The sequence below is a fragment of the Myodes glareolus genome, chromosome 9 (genome assembly GCF_982192425.1).
Source record: "Myodes glareolus chromosome 9, mMyoGla1.1, whole genome shotgun sequence".
NCBI lineage: Eukaryota > Metazoa > Chordata > Mammalia > Rodentia > Cricetidae > Myodes > Myodes glareolus.
Window position 1 is genome coordinate 95294748 of NC_142034.1, and position 20564 is coordinate 95315311.

Here is a 20564-nt window from a genome sequence, read left to right on the forward strand (position 1 = left end):
TCCAAGCTTAGCCACTAAGAAATATTTATACTAGGTTTATTATGTAGGCATGATGTGTTATTTATCCATTTTCCCTGGGGGACAGGGACTTTGGATCCTGGCTTTGGATCCTGGCTTAGATTTTCTGATGACTAGCCCAGCCCCAAATCCTAAAGCTACCCAGTGGTGTGCTGAGAGTCACTTTATTAGAGCAATTATTCATGCAGATAATTCTAGGGAATTAAGGTTCTCTTTGTAGCAAGGAAAATCGAGTATTAAATTAAAGTCAAATATTAGGACAAAAGAGACTTCTAGAATCCTTATCAATTTTTGTATTTAAGTTTTTACTTTCTATAGAGATAAAATGCACATCACATAAAATTGGTCATTTCATTCGTTTTTGTATGTGGAACTTGCTGTGCCGACTAAACTGGACTCAGACTCTCAGCGATCCACCTGCCTCTGCCTCCTGGGTGCTGGGATAAATGGTGTTTGCTACCTGCCCAGAAATATTTCTGTTAAGTTTCTGTGGACTTCATACAATGTACTTCAATCATATTCACCACCCAACCCCTCCTCCATCTCCACCCTCTCCACCTAACACAGAGTTCTACCCTAACACCTACCCACCCAACACCGAGTTCTTCCCTTTTCCCACGCCCGCCTTCCCCAGAGTCCAGGTTGTGTTGCTCCTGTGAGTAGGGTCTGCCCTGGAGAGGAGAGTTGCACAGACAAACTCATAGCGATTATGACAGCGTGAACAAGACCAGCACGAGCTCATACCAGACAAAATCCCAGCATAGAAGTGGGAAAGTGGGCACGAAATCCCACTACTTGGTCTTTTTGACACCCTGGCTATGATGTGAGGTGCTCTGGTCATCTCTATTTGAAGTTCTATGTACCTCTTGTGGTTGAATGTCTACTTCTGTGTTTGGAAAGTTTTCTGCTATAATTCCACTAAATGGTATGCTTATTACATTTGATTTACCTCTGTTCCTTCTTCTATACCATGAATTATTATGATTGACTTTTTAAATATAGCCCAGATTACTTGGAAATTCATTCATGCTCCTTAGTTTCCACCACCTTACCTTTTTTATTTTTTTAATTTATTTTTATTTAATGTGCACTGGTGTTTTGCCACTGGTGTTAGGTCCCCTGAAACTGGAGTTACAGACAGTTGTGAGCTGTGCTGTGGGCACTGGGAATTGAACCCTGGTCCTCTGGAAGAGCAGTCAGTGCTCTTAACCACTAAGCCATCCCTCCAGTTCTCCACTCCCTTATCTTACTGCTGGTATTTTTGTCTCTACTTGATCTTCCATCCCTGAAATCCATCCTTCTATGTGGCCTCGTGTGTTAATGGTGGTATCTGTGTTGATTTTTATTTGACTATCTCCTTAATTTCAAGTATCTCTATTTGCTGGTGCTTTACTGTTTTGGTATCTTTACTGAGTTTTCCTCCAGACTTTGGATGTTTCCTCCAGTTTAATGACTGTCTCATTCATTTGAAGACTATATTATTCAGGTCTTGGATAGATTTTATTAGCTCATGCATCTGTTTGAATCTTCTGTATGATTATTAATTCTTTTAAAAAGTAAGGCTCTGTCCGATGGTGGTGGTGCATACCTTTAATCCCAGCACTCTGGAGGCAGAGGCAGGCAGATCTTTGTGAGTTTGAGGCCAGTCTGGTCTACATGAGCAAGTTCCAAGACGGGCTCCAAAGCCACAAAGAAACCTTATCTCAATAAATAAATAAATAAATAAATAAATAAATAAATAAATAAATAAATAAATAAATAAAGGTTCTGAATTCTTTCTCAGACATTTCAGTTTTGTCTGCAGTTTTGGGTTCCCTTATAGGGGAGCTGGTTGATTGGGGATGGGTTATGGCTGTTGGTTGTATTATATTCTTTGTTTTGTTTTATGTGTCTATTGGAGTGGGATTGTCTCTTAGTTTTTACTTCCCCTTCTTCCAAGGTTATCTGGGTGTTTTATTTTCTGTAACTCTTGCTGGAGGGCTATCCACTTGGGGCTTGCTGTTGATTGCTGGATGGAGTTGCTGAGGTGATTTCATCTTGACTGTGTGCCAACAGGTCCAAAGATGGGGCTGTACACTAAGCCACAAGACAACCAGATGGAGTAAATATCTTGATTATCCCTTGAATTCTCTGGTCCCACTGAGGACAGGATATCAAACATCAGACTCACTAAAGCCTATGTACTATCAGGAGGCTGAGGTTAAACCACAGGCCTATTAAAGACTCTCCTCAGCCCTCAATGAGCACTGGAGCCTCAGAAATCAAAACCTCACACTCACACTGACCATAGAGACCACTGGAACCAAAGCCCCAGTGTCTCAGGGAACCCAAAACAGCCTGGGGTTGAAGCTCATACCCTGAACTGGCCTCTAAGGTCACTGGACTGGAGGCCTGTCTCTGTATTTCTCCCAGGTCCTCTGCTGGAGCTGGATTCTAGCCTCAAGGGGCTCTCAGGGCCTTCTAGAGAAGAAGTCCAGTTCCTTCAATGCCTTTGGGTCCCACAGAAACCAGAGGCCTGATCCCTTAGAGTGAAGAAGCTATTTGTATACTTCTGTGGAGAAATCTTTCTTCATACCCTTCTTCATTTATCAGTTGAGTTGTTTATCATTTTGTAATTTAACTGTGGGACATTTTTATTAGACACAAGGTGTTAAACCTCTGTCAAATAGATATGGTCTGCAGAAACTTTCTCCAAAACAGTCCATTGTCTTAATTTCCATTTATTGATATGTAGCATGAGGGCCGGCTTGTTGGGGTTTCCGTCCCGCCCGGTACCCCACAGCCGGCAAATCCCAAAGAGAAATCACACACAGGACTCCATAAGGTTATAAACTGATTGGCCCATTAGGTCAGGCTTCTTGTTAACTCTTATAACTTATCTTAACCCATTATTCTGATCTATTTTAGCCACACGGGCTCAGTACCTTTCTCAGTGTGACAGCTTACATGTTGCCTCTTCGGTGGTCTGTGCAGGAGTGGCAGAGGAACTTCCCTGCTTCCCAGAATTCTCCTGTTCTCATTGCTCCACCCCTACTTCCTGTCTGGCTTTCCCGCCTATACTGCCTGCCTGGCCAATCAGCATTTTATTAAAATATGATTGACAGAATACAGACAATTCTCCCACACCATTGATAGCAATTTTTTTTGATACACATAAGTTTGTTTTTATTGTTTATTCACTTCTTTAGAGACAGGATCTTGCTGTAAAGCCCAGACTGACCTGGAACATATAAATCTACTAGTTTAGCCCCTGGGTGATAAATTCACAGGCATGTGTCACCATGTCTGCTTTAGCCCCTGGGTGCTAGGTTCACAGGCGTGTGTCACCATGTCTGCTTTAGCCCCTGGGTGATAAATTCACAGGCATGTGTCACCATGTCTGCTTTAGCCCCTGGGTGATAAATTCACAGGCGTGTGTCACCAAGTCCTGCTAAAAGCTTTGCTGCCCTGTTCTTCTAATTCTGAAATTTGTCACCCGTGCATAGGAAAACAATCCAGTATCTACATCTCTTTCTCTCCAATACTTCATAACTATAAAATGTAGTCCTCTGGTCCAGTGAGACGACTCAGTGGGTAAAGCATTTTTCACCATGTTTTGTGCCAACTGGAGTTCAGTGCCCCAGGTCCCACATGGTAAAGAACCACCTCGCAAGAGTCATGATCTTATTGCTACACGTGTGCTCTTTTCATGGCCTCTCTAGGAGCCTGAATGCTGTCTCAGTGATTAAGAGCACGTGTTACCCTTGTGGAGAACCCAGGTTGGGTTCTCAGCACCCCCACCGTGGTTCACAACTATCCATAGCTCCAGTTCTGGAGATCTGATTCCCTCTTCTGATCTCTGTGGACACCACACACACACATGGTCTACATACACACATCCAGGCAAAACACCCACACATAAAATATAGAAATCTAATTTTTATTTATTTTTTTAATATTTATTTATTTATTTATTATGTATACAATGTTCTGCCTGCATGTGTCCCTGCAGGCCAGAAGTTGGCACCAGATTTTATTACATGTGATTGTGAGCCACCATGTGGTTGCTGGGAATTGAACTCAGGACCCCTGGAAAAACAATCAGTGCTCTTAGCCGCTGAGCCATTTCTCCAGCCCCAAAATCTAATTTTTAAAAAAGAAAGAAAAGACTCTTCTAGCTGACCATGGTGGCACATACCTGTAATCCCAGCACTTAGGAGGCAGAAGGATTACTGTAAATTCAAGACCAACCTAATAGTCTACCAGGCCACCAGAGCTATATAGGAAGAATTTATCCTAAAAAAAAGTTTCGATCTCATTTTGTCTTTGAATGGGCATTACTGTTCTCAGAATCTCAGTTCTATTCCATTTTTCTGTATGTCTGCCTTTACATAGAGAAACCCTCTATGTTACATAGAGGACTGTTACATAGAGAAACCCTCCCTTGAAAAACTAAAACACAACAACAACAACAAAACCCCAGTGATTTTTAAAAACATGTTGAAAAATCTTACTTAGTCATAATATGTGTTGGGTTTTTGTTTTGTTTTTAGGGTTTTGTTCATTTGTTTGTTTTAAGACAGAGTTTCTCTGGGTAGCCCTGGCTGTCCTGGAACTTACTCTGTAGACCAGTCAGTCTAGCCTGGAATGTTGGACTCTAGTGTCCAACCCGAGAAGAAGTCGCCCCCAGAGACCACCTCATACACCACAACCGATGCAAAAGCATGAGGATTTTATTAATTCTGTCATGACAGGGTCCCTCAGCATTCGGGAAGCCGAGAGACCCCGAATAGCTGGTACAGTCTGCTTTTAAAGGAGAAGGCCCCATAGAAACAAGAGGGGTTGTTCCTTGACCATTATGATTGACTTGTTCGAAAAGGGCTAATACCAATAATTGGCTGGAGAGCTATTGTCGGATTAGATGAGGTAAGAGGTCATTTTGACCCCGTTTCCCAGGGAACTGAAGCAAAACATACGTGTGTGGTTAATTGTTCAGGAACTGAGTATGTGCATGTGTAGCTGTTAGGTCCTTGGGTCCCAGGGGAGGAGGGGAAGCACTAAGGCACAGAGGCTGAGAGGGTTTGGAATTGTCAGAAATGGCTTCAGAACTGTCTAAAGTCTTACAGGAACTCAGGAGACTTGTCTGCTTACGCCTCCCAAGTGCTGGAATTAAAAGTATGCACCTCCACCAACTAGCTCATAATGTGTTGTTTTTTTTTTTAACATGCTGACGTATTTATTTTTAAGTCATTTACTGTTAGAAATGGATCTGAGGGCCCAAGGCCATGACCTCACAATCCAAAGTGTTTCACCAGGGCCAAATGTTTTAATTCCACAGAAGGGTGTGTATCCCTATCAAATCAAGCAAACAAACACACAAGGGGGAGGTGAGAAGGGCAAGGGGGGGGCTCTGCCTCAGCCTGAGTGGTCAGAAGCTAGCCTCACATTCTTTAGCTGGCTAATTAAAAATGATAAGCAAAGTGCAACTTTTGAGAATAGGGTTCAACTCTGATCCTAGAAAAATGTTGATTTTCTGGGCATGGTGGCACATGCCTTTGATCTCAGCACTAGGGAGGCAGAGGCAGGCAGATCTCTATAAGTCTGAGGCCAGCCTGGTCTGCATAGTGAATTCCTGAACAACCAGAGCTACATACCAAGACCCTGTCTGAAAATATGTAGGGCAGGGAGAGGGAGGGAGGGAGGATGAGGTGTTGATTCTGTGGAGGAATTTTTGCCAGAAGGTGTCTTTAGATTTCTCTAAAGATGGGATCTCCTTTAACCCTTTGATAGACAGTACATTTCCCTCAGTGTTCACCTACATAGGTCACATTGTCCTTTGTCCCTTGCCCTGAAAGTAATGTTCCTTACGTGTTTGTCTTGTCCATATTTTATGTGTATACAAACAAAATGCTGATTAGACATCCCAGCTCCCATCAGTAACACTTGCCTTATATCCCCTCATTTCCTGCCTCCAGTTGAAAGGCCTGTCTTCCCAGAACTGCCAGGAAGAAATAGAGGCGATGCTGCACCTCCTCAGCCTAAAGGACAAGCAGAACTCGAGGTCCAAGTTCCTGACTTGGGGGATGAAACGCAAGCTCTCACTTGGAATTGCCCTCATAGCCGGTTCTAAGGTATGGAGCAGGTGTCTGGCCTCTTGGTGCAGCCAAGTCAGGTTCCCACACTAGGACAGACCCACGGTGGTGAGGACATGTTGTCAAACCCCCAGCTGCAGCTGCACAGAGTCCCTCAGCGTGCCTAGCCTGGGCCTGGGATGTGGCTGTGTCAGTGTTTAAAGACTGCGCCTCTGCCCTTCTAGGTCCTGATTCTGGACGAGCCCACCTCAGGCATGGACTCCACTTCCAGGAGGGCCATCTGGGACCTTCTGCAGCAGCAGAAGAGCGACCGCACCATCCTGCTGACCACTCACTTCATGGACGAAGCTGACCTGCTGGGGGACCGCATCGCCATCATGGCCAAGGGGGAGCTACAGTGCTGTGGGTCACCACCGTTCCTCAAGCAGAAATATGGTGAGTAGCGGGCAGCAGGAGTCCAGGTCAGCCTCCGTCCTGTGACGGGCCAGTGCCACTCTCCTCCGCCCTTGTGAAGAACCCTGGTCCCGATGGCCACAGCCTTCCCTAGACCTCCTGCTGTTGGTCCAGTAGATGAGCACGTGAGAATGAGGAAGAAACGAAGTAAAAAGCACCTTTGAGACTTAGGACCAGAAGACCCATGTGTTTGTTCCAGTTTGTCAATTTATTGCCTCTTCATCCAGGCACTAAGTTAGTTTATCCTTTCTTAAAATTTTTTTTAAAAAATCAAATCTATGAAGTGGAAGCAAACAAAGCCAAAGTCTCTCTGGCCTCTAATTCTCTCACAGCCCATGTCTGACCCATCTGCAAACATTGCTGGTCTTAATTTCAAAATATATATATTAGAGTTGGGCGGTGGTGGCGCATGCCTTTAATCCCTGCACTCCGGAGGCAGAGGCAGGTGGATCTCTGTTAGTTTGAGGTCAAATGGGTCTACAACCAAGTTCCGGGACAGCCAGAGCTGTTACACAAAGAAGCCCTGTCTCAAAAAGAAACCAAGACTATATATATGTTCTATTTTTTTCAAATTTCTGGCTACATTCTAGCATTCTGGAGTCTGGGTCACCATCTCCTCCTACTTGGATTATTACAGATGCCTCCTCGCCTATCTCTCTGTCTCTGATCTGACATCTTCACACTCTGCTGTCAACCCAGTTATCCAAGTGAGTTCCTGGCAATGTGCACCATTCTTCTGCTCAGAATTCCGAGGCTCACCCTGTTGGCGCCCTCACCATCGTTCTTTATCACTGCTTAGCACTTAGATTTGTCACCACTCTTCTCCTAATTCTGAAACAGATGGGGAGTCTCTAGAGTGGCATTGCGGAGGTTCTGAAGCCAGGTTATTATGGTTTAAACTGACTTCACAACATTGCTTTGTCTTTGCTGTGGCCTGTCCATGCTGAGATACAGAATATGGCCTAAAAAGAGTGGTATAAAGAATAAGCTGATTTCATAGTCTTCTGTATGGCATTCCAGGTGCAGGATATTATATGACTTTGATAAAAACACCTATTTGTGACGCCGTGAAGCTTGCTAGTGTGGTTTATCAACACATACCAAATGCAATTTTGGAGTCCAGCATTGGAGAGGAAGTGGTGTTCATACTTCCTAAGAAGACCACATCCAGGTATGGACCAAGACGCTAGCACACTCCACCAGAGCCACAAAAATCCTCATCCTTCACACATGCCCACATGCAAAGTACAGTCTCTCCTGTTGCGGAATCAGCATAGGATTCAGAACCCCACTATGTGAGTTATGTCTAGCATGGAACTTGGGTTCAACTCATTGGGCATGGCTCTTCTTGAAGACTTGTAAAGTAATGAGGTGTTATCTGATCCACATACAGCCAGTGAGCTGAGCAAGTAATGGCAATCACAAGAGACAACACTCAGAAACAAAATAAAGACAAATAACACATTAGTCTTCAGAAGTCCCAAATTCTAGGTGGACATGCAGCTCAAATTCCTGCTTTTTCTGAAGCAGGGAATGCATATCGATGGTTCCAGTTCATGAGAACAGTTTCAGTCAGCCTTGACGTCATGCACTGGCTGTTCACTCTGTCTTTGAACAATTATTTCTTCCTAAAAACTGGCTGATACCGATGAATAGCTGGCTTCATTTGCCTGATCCTTGCTATAGGAGAGTGTCCAAGATGGTATAATATAAGTACTTAGTTGGTGTCCTCTGAGTCAAGTTGTGAAACACACCGTTTTCAGACTGAAGCCAGACTCACAGTCTTGAAAACATGCCCTGCCATGTCACGCTTATTCACAGGTATGCTTTTGGTCTCCTGTTACTACAGCTGAAAGTGCTGCCAAATTCTGCCACTAAATAACAATTTCCTCACTATCCTCCCAGTCTGTCTAGACTTCTCTTGCAGCCCTTCTTGCCTTCAGCTCACTGTCTTGTCCCAAAAACATGACACCTGCTCTCAAATCTGAGGGTTTTATAGTACTGTAGTGCTTCTAGTTTCAAATTCTGGGTCAGCTGTATATTACTGAATAACAACATAACTCAAAACATTCTGGCTGAAAGTAGCAACTATTTTAATGTTTTTTCCCCAATACTGGGGATTCAGTCCAGGGCCTTGCACATAAATGACAGGGGCTGTAACTCTTGCCTCCCCTGCCCCCATCGGTTTCTGTCTGTTGGATGCCCTGAACTGGACAGTTTTTATGCTCCACATTATTTTTTTCTGGGCCTAAAGTGTTCTGGGATATCCAGGATGGCTCATTCTCACATCTGGGGAAACAGTGCTGGCTAACAACTGGGTGCTTACTGGAACTGCTGAGTGTAGCATCCAGTGCTCCTCTTGGTGACTCTCAGATGCCTTGGGCTTCTCATAGCGTGACAGGTAGAAGCCAAGAAAAGGTATCTCAGGAGGGACTGAGAAGGAAGGGTGATAGTTACTCCTCGTTAGGCCTGGGCTCAGAAATACCAAAACTTCATTTTTGTACTAGATATATTTTAGACTTAGCCCCATAGGAACTTTCCAAAGTAAATACTATTACAAGTTCAAAAGTTATAGTTATGAAACTAAGTGATAAAGGTGAGATGTGAACAGATATGTCAACAACAAACCCCTTGTCTTCTCTTCTATAAAAAGCTCAGGGTGGGATTCCATCTTTCAAAAATAAAACCTTTTTCCCTTCTAGGTTTGAAGCTCTATTTACTGAATTAGAACAGAGACAGATAGAGCTGGGAATCTCCACTTTGGGAGCCTCTGTCACTACTATGGAGGAAGTGTTCATACGGTAAGCAAAAATAAAATAATTGGAAGGCTGGAGAGGTGGCTCAAGTGGGTAAGAGCACTTGCTATGTAAGCTTGAAAATGGGCTCGCTGGCTCACCAGCCCAGCAAAACCCCAGAGATCATCGGGTTCACTGAGGGACCCTGTCATCAGGTTCACTGAGGGACCCTGTCATCAGGTTCACTGAGGGACCCTGTCTTCAGGTTCACTGAGGGACCCTGTCTCAAGGGACAAAATGGGAAGGAACAGAGGAAGACATCAGACATCTTTCTCTGTCATCGAAAGTACCTGTGCACACACATATACACACATACACACACATATACACACACACGAACAAAACTGACAGCTTCAAACATCTTAGGGTTGGAAGGGATCTTAAACATCACCCATCTAAACATTAGCCGATGCTTGACTCTTGCTCCTAATTGTCTTGCTGAATGGCCTTCTAGTCTCTGAACAATACTTTTGATCTAGTAGGATATTAGATAATAAAAAATTGTGTTAAATGTATTATCATTCAACAAACTTATTTTTGGAGGGTGTTGAGAACAGGGTCTCTCTATGTATGACTGTCCTAGACCTCACTATGTAGACCAGGCTGACCTCAAACTTACAGAGATTCACCTACCTCTGCCTCCTGAGTGCTGGGATTAAAGTTGTGTGCCACTATGCCTGGTCTAACAAATCTTTTTTTTTTTTTTTACTTTTTTTGAGACAGGGTCTCACTATATAGTTCTAACTATGTCTGAAAGTTCCTCTATGTATCAAGCTGGCCTCAAACTTGGGCTGATCCTCCTGCCTCTGCTTCTTGAGCACTGTGATTATAAGTATATGTTACCAACTGACGACAACCATTTTATCAATTGAGATGCTTTTGCCTACAAATATCTTGACAATAATCTTGACTTAGCTGTTTTTAACAATGTGGAGAATTTATTACTTCTCTTACAAAGAATCCCCCTGATTGCGCAGTTGTTGGGCTAAGTGGTTTATCTACCAACCAGTTTGCACACCCTGAATCGGGAATGCAGACTCGGTTCTAGGAAGACCTTGGTGGAATGCTGCTATCTAGCGAGCTACACCAGGCCAGAGCTTGGCAAGGAGCCCAGGGATAATTTTATCCAGTCTGACATTTGTCTTTTTATTTGCATGTGCAGCTGTTTATGATTATTCATAAAATATTCAAATTTATAACTATGATTTTTCTTGATGTGTTCTACTGTTGACAAGTATACATTGTATATAATTTTCTCTTTCATTTTTGTTTTTTCCCCTATTCTATTTTCAACCACCCATCCATACTTGCTGCAAATTATATACTACAATTTCATTATTTTAATTATCAGTCTAGATAAAGAGATACAATATCTTTGTCAAAGGATAAAAGGAATTGGAATCTTTAACTTGCTCTTGGAAAATGCTGGGACCCTTAATCCCCATGTGCCCCACCATTGTCAACTTACACATTATTGTACATTTTAAGTTTTTTGTTTTCTTTATTATTTATTATGCCTGTATGCACACCTGCAGGTCAGAAGAGGGCATCAGATCTCATTACAGATGGTTGTGAGCCACCATGTGGTTGCTGGGAATTGAACTCAGGACCTCTGGACAAGCAGTCAGTGGTCTTAACCCCTGAGCCATGTCTTCAGCCCCCTAATTCTAAATCTTTTTAGCCTTCACAAAACATCATTATTTGTCTGGGACACAAAATGGTTTAGATTATTATACATTTATCAGTGTTGTTTCTCTGCCTGTGTGTGCTCCACCACTAATCCACACCCAGCCTTCCTGTAGCAGTTTTACTCTGGTGCCAAGCCTTAGGTGTTTTTTTTTTCTTGTTTTTCAAGCTAGGAAACTTTTATTTTGAAACAGTCTCACTGTGCTGCCCCGACTGCCCTGAGGTTAATATATGTAGACCTGAATGGCCTGAAATTCACAAAGATCATCTGCCTCTACCTCCAGGGTGCTGGGATGAAAGGGATGTGCTACTATGCACCGGAAATATATATTTCAATATATATTACCTCTTTCCCGTTTTTGTGGTAGTGGGGACTGCCTAGGGTCTCTCATATGGTGGTGAGTGAGTTATCACCGAGCTACCTCTCTAGCCATTTCTTCATAGTTATATAGTTTATGATCAGGTGTGTGTGCCTACTGGGGACTGAATTTAAGGTGTCATGCATACTAGGCAAGCATTGTACCACTAAGCTATATTCTCAGCCCTCTCTCTATTTTACTGTGAGGTAGAGTTTCACTAAGTTGAGCAGACTGGCTTCGGATTTATTCCCAGGGTTTTGAATTTAGGAGCCCCTTCTCCAGGTTGCCATATAGCTAGGACTACACCTGTGTGTGACTCACTAGCAGGCTTTTGTTTTGTTTTATTTTATTTTTGTTTGATTTTGGTTTTTGGTTTTTGAAGAAAAGGTTTCTCTGTTGTAGCCCTGGCTGTCCCGGAACTCACTCTGAAGACCAGGCTAGTCGCAAACTCAGACATTCCCCTGCGTCTGCCTCCTGAGTGCTGGGAGTAAAGGCATGCACCACCACTACCTGGTATCACTAGCAGTTTTTTAATGAAAAAATTTTCATCTCTATGGAAGTTAATTTATACATTTCTGTCTTTCATTGGTTTTAAAAAATCTATTCTATTTTTAAAAATATTTACCTTAGGTGATCACAGGTATTTCACATACCTTTTCTTCTGGGAACTTCATTATTTTAGCTTTAAATTGGGTATATAATTTAACTAGTAATTATTTCAGGATGTGACTTGATAAAGTGTCAGTATTCATTTTCTTGCACATGGTTATCTCATTGAGATACAAGTATTTATTGAAAAGATTTTTCTTTCCACATTGAATTATTTGGGTTTCAGCACCAGAAGTCAATTGACTTTAATTTTTCTACATTCCCAGTTCTTCTTCAAGGATCTATTCCGTCCTGATGCCAGTACCATATTGTTGGGATTGCTGCTGGGGATTGCTGTAGTTTTGCAGAATGTTTTGGAGGCAGGCAGTCTCCAGCCTTGTTCTGTTTTTTTTTTTTTTTTTTTTTTTTTTTTGAACACCCTTTTAGTTATTAAAGGTACTTTGACATAACCTTGTCAGTTTCTGTTACAAACCTGTTGGAATGCCAGTCCATAATTTTTAACAATGTACTACACTAATACAAGATGGTAATCATGGGAGAATGAGGAGGTGTATGAAGAACTCTCTGCACTTCCTGCCCTTAGAAGTGGATCCAGCAGTCCCAGTCTAACTCCGGGTGCCTGCAGCCCTTGCCGATGGCTGGAAAACATGCAGCCTCATGGAAAGCTTTAAGAAAAAAGAATAGTTAATTCATTCTCCATTTCTTCACCTACAGAAACCGAGATCATAAATGTTTACCGTTGCTGGGCTGAAGAGGTGACTCAGAGTTATTGAGTTCAATTCCCAATAACCATGCAGTGGCTCACAACCACTTGTAATGAGATCTGGTGCCCTCTTCTGGCTTAGAGACATAAGTGCAGGCAGAACACTCTATACCTATTTTTAATAAATAAATGTTTACAGTTGTTTTAAGATGCCCAACTTTGGTGATAATCTGTGTTGCAGAATACATAACAAGTGTACCAACTTTTATAATCCTCCTGGAAGAAAAATTAGCCACAACTAATAATAACTTTTGTTAGGATAAGTTCCCAGGAATAAAAAAGTGACTCAAGGGTTATGAACAGAAATACATCACCTAACTGGACGGTGGTGGCGCACACCTTTAATCCCAGCACTCGGGTGGCAGAGGCAGGCAGATCTCTGAGTTTGAGGCCAGACTGGTCTACAAAGTGAGTTCTAGGACAGCCAGGGTTACACAGAGAAACCCTGTCTTGAAAAATAACAACAACAAAAGAAGAAGAAGAAGAGGAGGAGGAGGAGGAGGAGGAGGAGGAGGAGGAGGAGGAGGAGGAGGAGGAGGAGGAGGAGGAGAAGAAGAAGAAGAAGAAGAAGAAGAAGAAGAAGAAGAAGAAGAAGAAGAAGAAGAAACGAAATAAAAAAAAAGTGTTCACTACTACCCGGCAATGAACACTTAACTCCATGAATGGGCTCATCTTTTTGCTTAGAGCAGGGGCCAGCAAACTATTCTTAGAAAGCCAGGTAGTGCACTTACGCCCATGTCACAGAACCCCCAAAGAAGACCACCACAGAGCTGTTATCCAATGCAAACACCCTGGGGTTTATTGATTACAAGGTAGCTCAGACCATAATCCAACACAGCGATGATGCAGCAGGTCAGCCCCGAGTCCTTGGGATAAGGGGTTTTTGAAGTGAAAACTACAGGCAGGGTGTCGCAAACCTTGGCGTTTCAGGACTGGGTAAAGGCATACAACCTTTGAATTCCTTGGTTGGAGTATAAGGGAATTACAAAACAGTGGCTGTCAGCAGACAGGAATTTCAAAACAGCAGTTAATCGGATACCCACAGGACATTTGAAGCAAGCAGATGTTGTTTGGACACCCTGGTGGGTCACTTTGACCAGGACAGGCTCAGTTTCTTGAAAATGTTTATGTCTTTGCCATAGCTGCATTCACACACACCCCAAGTTAGGCCCTGTCTAAAATGAAATTCTTTATCATAATGGGATTTGTTCTGCTCCTTCCACACTTGGGAGGCAGAAAAAGGCAAATCTCTGTGAATTAAGGCCAGCCTAGTATACAAAGTGAGTTCTAGGACAGCCAGAACTACACAGAGAAAACCTGTCTCAAAAACAAAATAAACAAACAAACAAAAACGCCAGATAGCATTTTATACTATGTAAGCTTAGACAATCATGATATAATGTAGGTACTTATGTACCCAACATGAAATTTGGGTACATAAATTTGAAATAATCATTTCAAAATACAAAAAATGGATAATCATTTCAAAATGCAAAACCATTCTAAGTTCAGGACCAGGGCAAAAGTAGGCCTTGGCAGTTCTGAACCACTAACCAGTGCTTGTTAAGCTCCTGGTCCATAGTCTTTCCTTCCTTTTTTTCAGTGTTTGGTTTTTGTTATTTGGAAACAGGGTTTCTCTGTGTAGGCTGTCCTGGAACTCACTCTGTAGACCAGGCTGGCCTCAAACTCACAGGATCCACCTGCCTCTCCCTCCCGAATGCTGGAATTAAAGGTGTGCACCACCACTGCTTGGCCATTGTCAATAATCTCAATGTTTTTTAATTTTTAGTTTTGTTTATAAGATTAACTAACATATTATTTTAATTTTCATGTAGTACTTTTTAAAACAAAGTAATAAAAATCTAATCACAATAGTGTTGCATGCTATCTTTAGAAAAGACCTTGGTGAGTTAACACGATGCTCAGGGCTCATGCAGGACCATGCTACCCATTATATAACTTAGACATAGCACCTTTTGCCGTCATTATTCTTATTCTAGCTTACATTTTCCCAAATATTATATGAATTTCATTGTTTAAACACAAACAAAATGAAATGTGTGGTGATTTTGAGACTTTGTTTTTGCTTTGGTTTAGAGTTTGTAAGTTGGCTGATTCTGGCACAAATATCTTAACTGAGAAGCGACCCTCTGCTCAACCTTGTCCCCGAATTCACAGAGTTCCTGTTGACAGAATTAAATGTCTTCACTCAAGAATCTTTTCAATACAGACGGGCCTGTCAATCAAATTAAATACTGGAGTAAGCAGAATATTTCAAATACTTGGGAAAAAATGTGGTTTAATGGATAGAATCATGCTATTGTTCTATCAAAAGCTGGGTTTAGAGAGGGTGTGGTGGCATATGACTTTAATCCCAGTACTCAGAAACCAAAGGCAGACAGATCTCTGTGAGTTTGAGGCTAGCCTGGTCTACATAGTGAGTTCCATGATAGACAAGGCTAGGTAGAGAGATGCTGTCTCAAAAAAATAAAAATAATAAAAGAGCTGGGTTTGGTAACTATAATTCCAGTGCTTGAGAGGCTGAACCAGGAAGACTATGAGTTCATGGACAGTCTTGGTTACATGTAGAGATTCTGTGTCAATAAAATAAGATAAAGAATGGGTCTATCAGCAGTATCACACAGCCTGCTCTAGTTCAAAGGTAGAAGTGTCTTAGTTAGGGTTACTATTGCTGTGATGAAACACCATGACCAAAGCATCAGCTTATAAAGGAAACATTTAATTCATAGGAGACCTGCCCTTTCCTGGATGGAGATAGAAAAGGAGAGGATTGGAGGGTGGAAATGGGGAGTTGGGGAGAGGGACTGGGAGGGGAGGAGGGGAAAAGGCTGGGATGTAAAATAAATAGATGAATTTTAAAAAAGAAAGCATTTAATTGGGGGCTTGTGTACAGTTTCAGAGGACTAGCCCATTTCCATCATGGCAGAGAGCGTGGCAGCAGGCAGGCGGGCATGGCCCTGAGAGCTTACATCCCCATCCGCAGGCAGGAGGCAGAGAAAGAGAGGGAGAGGGAGAAAGGGAGACTAGACCTGGAAAAAGCCCAGCCTCAGTGACACACTCCCTCTGACAAGGCCACACCTCCTAAGCCTTCCTAAGAAGTCCACCAACTGGAAACCAAACATCCAAATATATGGAACCTATGGGGTCATCCTCATTCAAGCCACCACAAGTGGTGATTAGCCCAGTTGAAGAACAGTATCCAAAACATCCTAGCAGGGGTATGGCCTTTCTTCCTCAGCTAAGGGACTGAAAGAACTGCTTGAACAGCCGAAACCCATACTCTGCGCGGTGTAGTTGCTCATGTGCTGCACCACCAAGAACTTAAGTTTTAAACCCAGCAGTGGTGGCGCACGGCTTTAATCCCAGCACTCGGGAGGCTGAGGCAGGCTAATACAGAGAAACCCTGTCTTTTTGTTTTTGTTTTTGTTTTTCGAGACAGGGTTTCTCTGTAGCTTTGGAGCCTGTCCTGGAACTAGCTCTTGTAGACCAGGCTGGCTTCGAACTCAAAAAGATCCACCTGCCTCTGCCTCCCGAGTGCTGGGATTAAAGGCGTGCGCCACCACCGTCTGGCGAGAAACCCTGTCTTGAAAAACCAAAAGAAAAAAAGAATTTAAATTTTAAATAGCGGATTTATAATCCCAGTTTGTGTGAGCATGACAGAGAAGGATTCTAAGTTTGAGACTAGCCTGACTTTCTAGAGAGACCTTTTATAGAAATCTATGGTGTTTTCTTAATATTGGAAAATAATATTGATATACATTGTATAAGTATTTTTCCACAAAACTATCAACAGTATTAGTATAAAACAAAATTATTATGGATTAAAGGTTGATTTCCTTGTCTCACAGTCCTGACCACAACACATGGTAATGGGGAAGTTCATCCATAAAGCCCGTGTCTGGGGTTGGGGTCAACCCTCTGCTGTTTAAAATCCTTAGCGAGGCATTACCTGGTGCCATGTGGCCATGATGCGCCTTTGAAGGTCCCTCCCCAGCGCTGCTCACAAAGTCCTTCTATGTCCACTCTCAAATTAGTTGTAGGAGACCTTTGGAGAGCGCTGAAGTAAGTGTCCAGCACATCAAGGGTAGAAGCTCATGCTCGCTTGAGACCTTCAGTGACCTGTTGATATTTGGCCAGGGATCTGGGTGCCTGATTCAAATGAGGCCTCTTTCTACAGGGCCCCTGGCAAGGGGATGTGTGATAGGCGCTAGCGCTTGGTCTACAGGGCCCTTTCATGTGTCCAGTCATGCTGCCCCCAAAGAAGCCAAGTGAGCACTTGCAGCACTGACCCTGAGGCTTCTCACACCAGGGTCATGTCAGCCCCTAGGACCTCGGGGCATGTAACTGTAGATTAATTTTGACTGTCACTGCCACAAGAACATGCTATGGGTCCTCCCTATTTATATGAATTATCTAACTAGAGTTGGAACATGCAAGTTAAAGATTACTTCAAAATTAAGTTGTATCCATCATCTAGAGATTTTGTTTTTGTTTTTGTTTTCATGACAGGGTTTCTCTGTGTAGTCCCTACTGTCCTGGAAATCACTCTAGACCAGGCTGGCCTCAAACTAACAGAGACCCACCTGTCTCTGCCTCCTGTGTGCTGGGATTAAAGGCGTGTGCCACCACCGCCTGGCAATAATGTTCCACTCTGTGGCCCTGGCTGGCCTGGAATTCATTGTGCAGACCAGGATGGCCTTGAGCTGATAGGGATACTCCTGCCTTTGTCTCCTGGGTGCTGGAACTAAAAGTGTGTGTTACCTGGCAAGAAATTTTTTAAAGATTTATTTAGTGTTATGTGTGTGATATTTTGCCTCCATGTATGTCTGTGCACCACATGTGTGCCTGGCGTCCGTGGAGGTCAAAGGAGAGTGGCAGATCCCCTGAACTGGAGTTACAGTTGCTGTGAGCCGCCATGTGGGTACTGGGAATTAAACCTGGATCCTCTGCAAGAGCAACCAGTGCTCTTAACTAATGAGTCATTCTTCCAGCCCCCAATAATTTGAAACATCCACCAATCTGCCATATTCTCCCATCAAATTTAAATTTTTACGAGTCAGGGGGAAATGTTATTGTTTGTATCTGGTATTGGAAGTGGTGTAGGTTCTACCCGCAGAAGTGTTCCGGTTGGAGCTCCTCTTGCTGCTCATTAGCAGGATGAAATCATGAGTTGTCCTAACCTGAAGCAGTGGGAAGTGGGCCAAGCAGTGGGAAGTGGGCCGCGCAGTGGAGGACTGTCGGTGGGCATGAGCAGACGCCGCTTCAGAGCATCTCGCTTCCGCCTCTGTGTTGACACAGCACCTCCCTTCTTTTTAACCCTAGCTCTGTCTTTTCTGCCAACAATTCTATGCCATGCTCCTGAAGAAGGTCACATATTCTTGGCGCAACTGGAAGCTGATGTTAGTCGTGCAGATTCTGCTGCCTCTGGTGATCATTATGTTAAGCCTCACTTTTTTTGACTTCAAATTAAAGAAAATGGAAAACGTACCCTTGGAGCTGACTTTAAAAACATATGGTCAGACTATTGTGCCATTTTTTGTTTCTGAGAATTTCCACTTGGATCCTCAACTTTCAGATAATTTTAAAAAGATGCTTGAGGCTGCAGGGCAGATTCCTTTGCACCTTAAAGGTAGGTACCAGGACCAGGGAGCTGAGCGGGAAGTAGGTCTGTTTTTCTTTTCAGGGAAACTGCGTTTCTGGACCACATGGTGCACTCTGTAGTCAGACTGATTATCTGAAGCCCAGGAAGACGTCATTTAGACTCTGGATAACAAGAAGGGGATGATTTCTAGAGATGAGACCATTGTCTTTCCAGAGGTTGTGGAGTCTTTTGTTTGTTTGTTTGTTTGTTTGCTTTGCTTTGCTTTTTCAGGACAGGGTTCCTCTGTATCTTTGGCTGTCCTGGAACTCTCTCTGTAGACCAGGCTGGACTCAAACTCAGAGATCAGCCTGCCTCTGCCTCCTGAGGGCTGAGATTATTGTGTGTGGTGCCACTGCCTGGCCGAGGTTGTGGAGTCTTTAAGAAACTGATCATAATGGAAGGTCCTCAGGTAGCTGATAGCATATTCCTGAAGTGGGTGCAGATACCCAGACCCGCCCTCATCCTTCCCTTCCCACCCATGAGGCATATGTCTGCATTTCCACATGCTCCTTTCATGATGCTTCACCGCAGGCCCCAATTTAGCGTGGTCGACCGACCATGAACTGAGCTATTAGCCAAGACAAATCTCCCTCTCGGGTATTCATTACAGTGACCAAGAGCTGTGTTAACACACTGTGCTTCTCAAAACTTGTTTCTTCATACATCAAATTGGGAGAGCCTGCTTTGCATTGTTGCTGAAACAGTTTTATAATGACCATTTTGTATAGTTGGTGTCCAATGTAATAATGTCAAGGTTATTTTTTAAAGATCATTAAAGGTCTTTTTCAACTTTAAAGTATAGCGATGTGGCACTGTGTGCTGAGAATATAGTAATGAACAGATTTAGTACAGCCCTCATGGAACTTCTAATCCAGAGGTCTATCAATAGCTGATACGTAGTTATGGAACTAGTAGCAGTGATTACAGTGGCCACATCTCTGCTGGGAGAATCAGAGGAAACTTCAAGGTCAGAGCCTGTGGGAAGGAAACCCCTGCCACCTGAGTAGGGCTGGCTAGTGGGAAGGAAAGATAACTAAAAGACATTCCAAACAATATGGAGACCTGCAAGCTTAAGGAACCCATAGGTACAGAGAGAATCTAAAGAAATGAGGCCAAGAGTCTGGAGAGTGACTAAATAGTTTTCTCTTACTCTGTCAGAATGCACCAGGAAAGAAAATAGGGGATTATCCTGGCACATGGTGCTAAGAGGGGAGTTCAAGAGTGAGGAATCCTCTGTTCGGCTTCCGAGGAGAGCTTCATGTTGTGTGTTGGAACATGGTAGACAGGAGGAAGGAATTTCAGGGTAGGAAGAAGAAGCTTAATCCACTGTCATAATAGCTCACTGCTTCCATAACTAACCACCTCCAAAGAGAAATAACCCACTCCTACTAGAGCAGAAATGACCACTAAGGGTCAAGCATGTAACCCACACAGTCGTCCACAGCAAAGCTCTCACCGCCTTTCTGTGTATTACACTGGGACTGACTTTCTATCTAACTTTTATAGAGAACAAACTCCATCTAAAACGTAGCATAGAAAATGGGTTCTAAGCCAGGCATGATTGCACATGCTTTTTTTAGTCTCAGCACTGAGGAGGCAGAGGCAGTCCAGTCTCTGTGAATTTCAGGATAGCCTGGGCTACATAGTGAGACATCTCAAAAACAAATAACAAAAACAAAACGTGCATCTTATAGTATTTGGATATGTGGCTTTGCCTAGAGGTCAGAGTCACAGCGAGTTGGTAGGTCTGAATATACTATTATTATTATTATTATTATTATTATTATTATTATACAGAGATAATAATTATACTATTATACAGAGAAACTATATAGAAGGTGAAGGGTTTTGTTTGGGACCACATGATCCAGAAAGACATTATGGGGCTAGACCTGGTTGAGGTGGTAGTAAGAGGAAAAGTAGTTGGAATCAAAAGGACTTAAAAGATAGAAATTTGGAGATCGTCTGAAATTCAGTATAGAGCAGGGCAGGAGGGTTCCAGCTTTTTGGATGTATGTGAGGTTGGTGGTAGGGTACCTGAAGAAACAGGGTAACCAGTCAACGGCATTGGCGGGGGGCTCATGATGAATGCACTGTGTGCCACGGGTCTGGTGTGGTATTTTCTCAGCAGTTCTTACTGCCCAGCGT

The 20564-nt window shown here is 43.1% G+C and overlaps 1 protein-coding gene across 7 annotated transcripts in view; it reads left to right on the forward strand.

Moving 5' to 3' along the window:
• Positions 1-20564, forward strand: part of LOC125401836 (ATP-binding cassette sub-family A member 17-like) — an 80436-nt gene that overhangs the window by 39506 nt on the left and 20366 nt on the right. For all 7 annotated transcript variants that reach the window (XM_048436283.3, XM_048436282.3, XM_085694715.2 and 4 more), the window contains 6 exons: positions 5973-6128; positions 6314-6524; positions 7563-7713; positions 9245-9343; positions 14852-15014; positions 18098-18404. In XM_048436283.3, the coding sequence (XP_048292240.3) occupies positions 5973-6128; positions 6314-6524; positions 7563-7713; positions 9245-9343; positions 14852-15014; positions 18098-18404 (1087 nt within the window). The remainder of the gene's footprint in view (positions 1-5972; positions 6129-6313; positions 6525-7562; positions 7714-9244; positions 9344-14851; positions 15015-18097; positions 18405-20564) is intronic.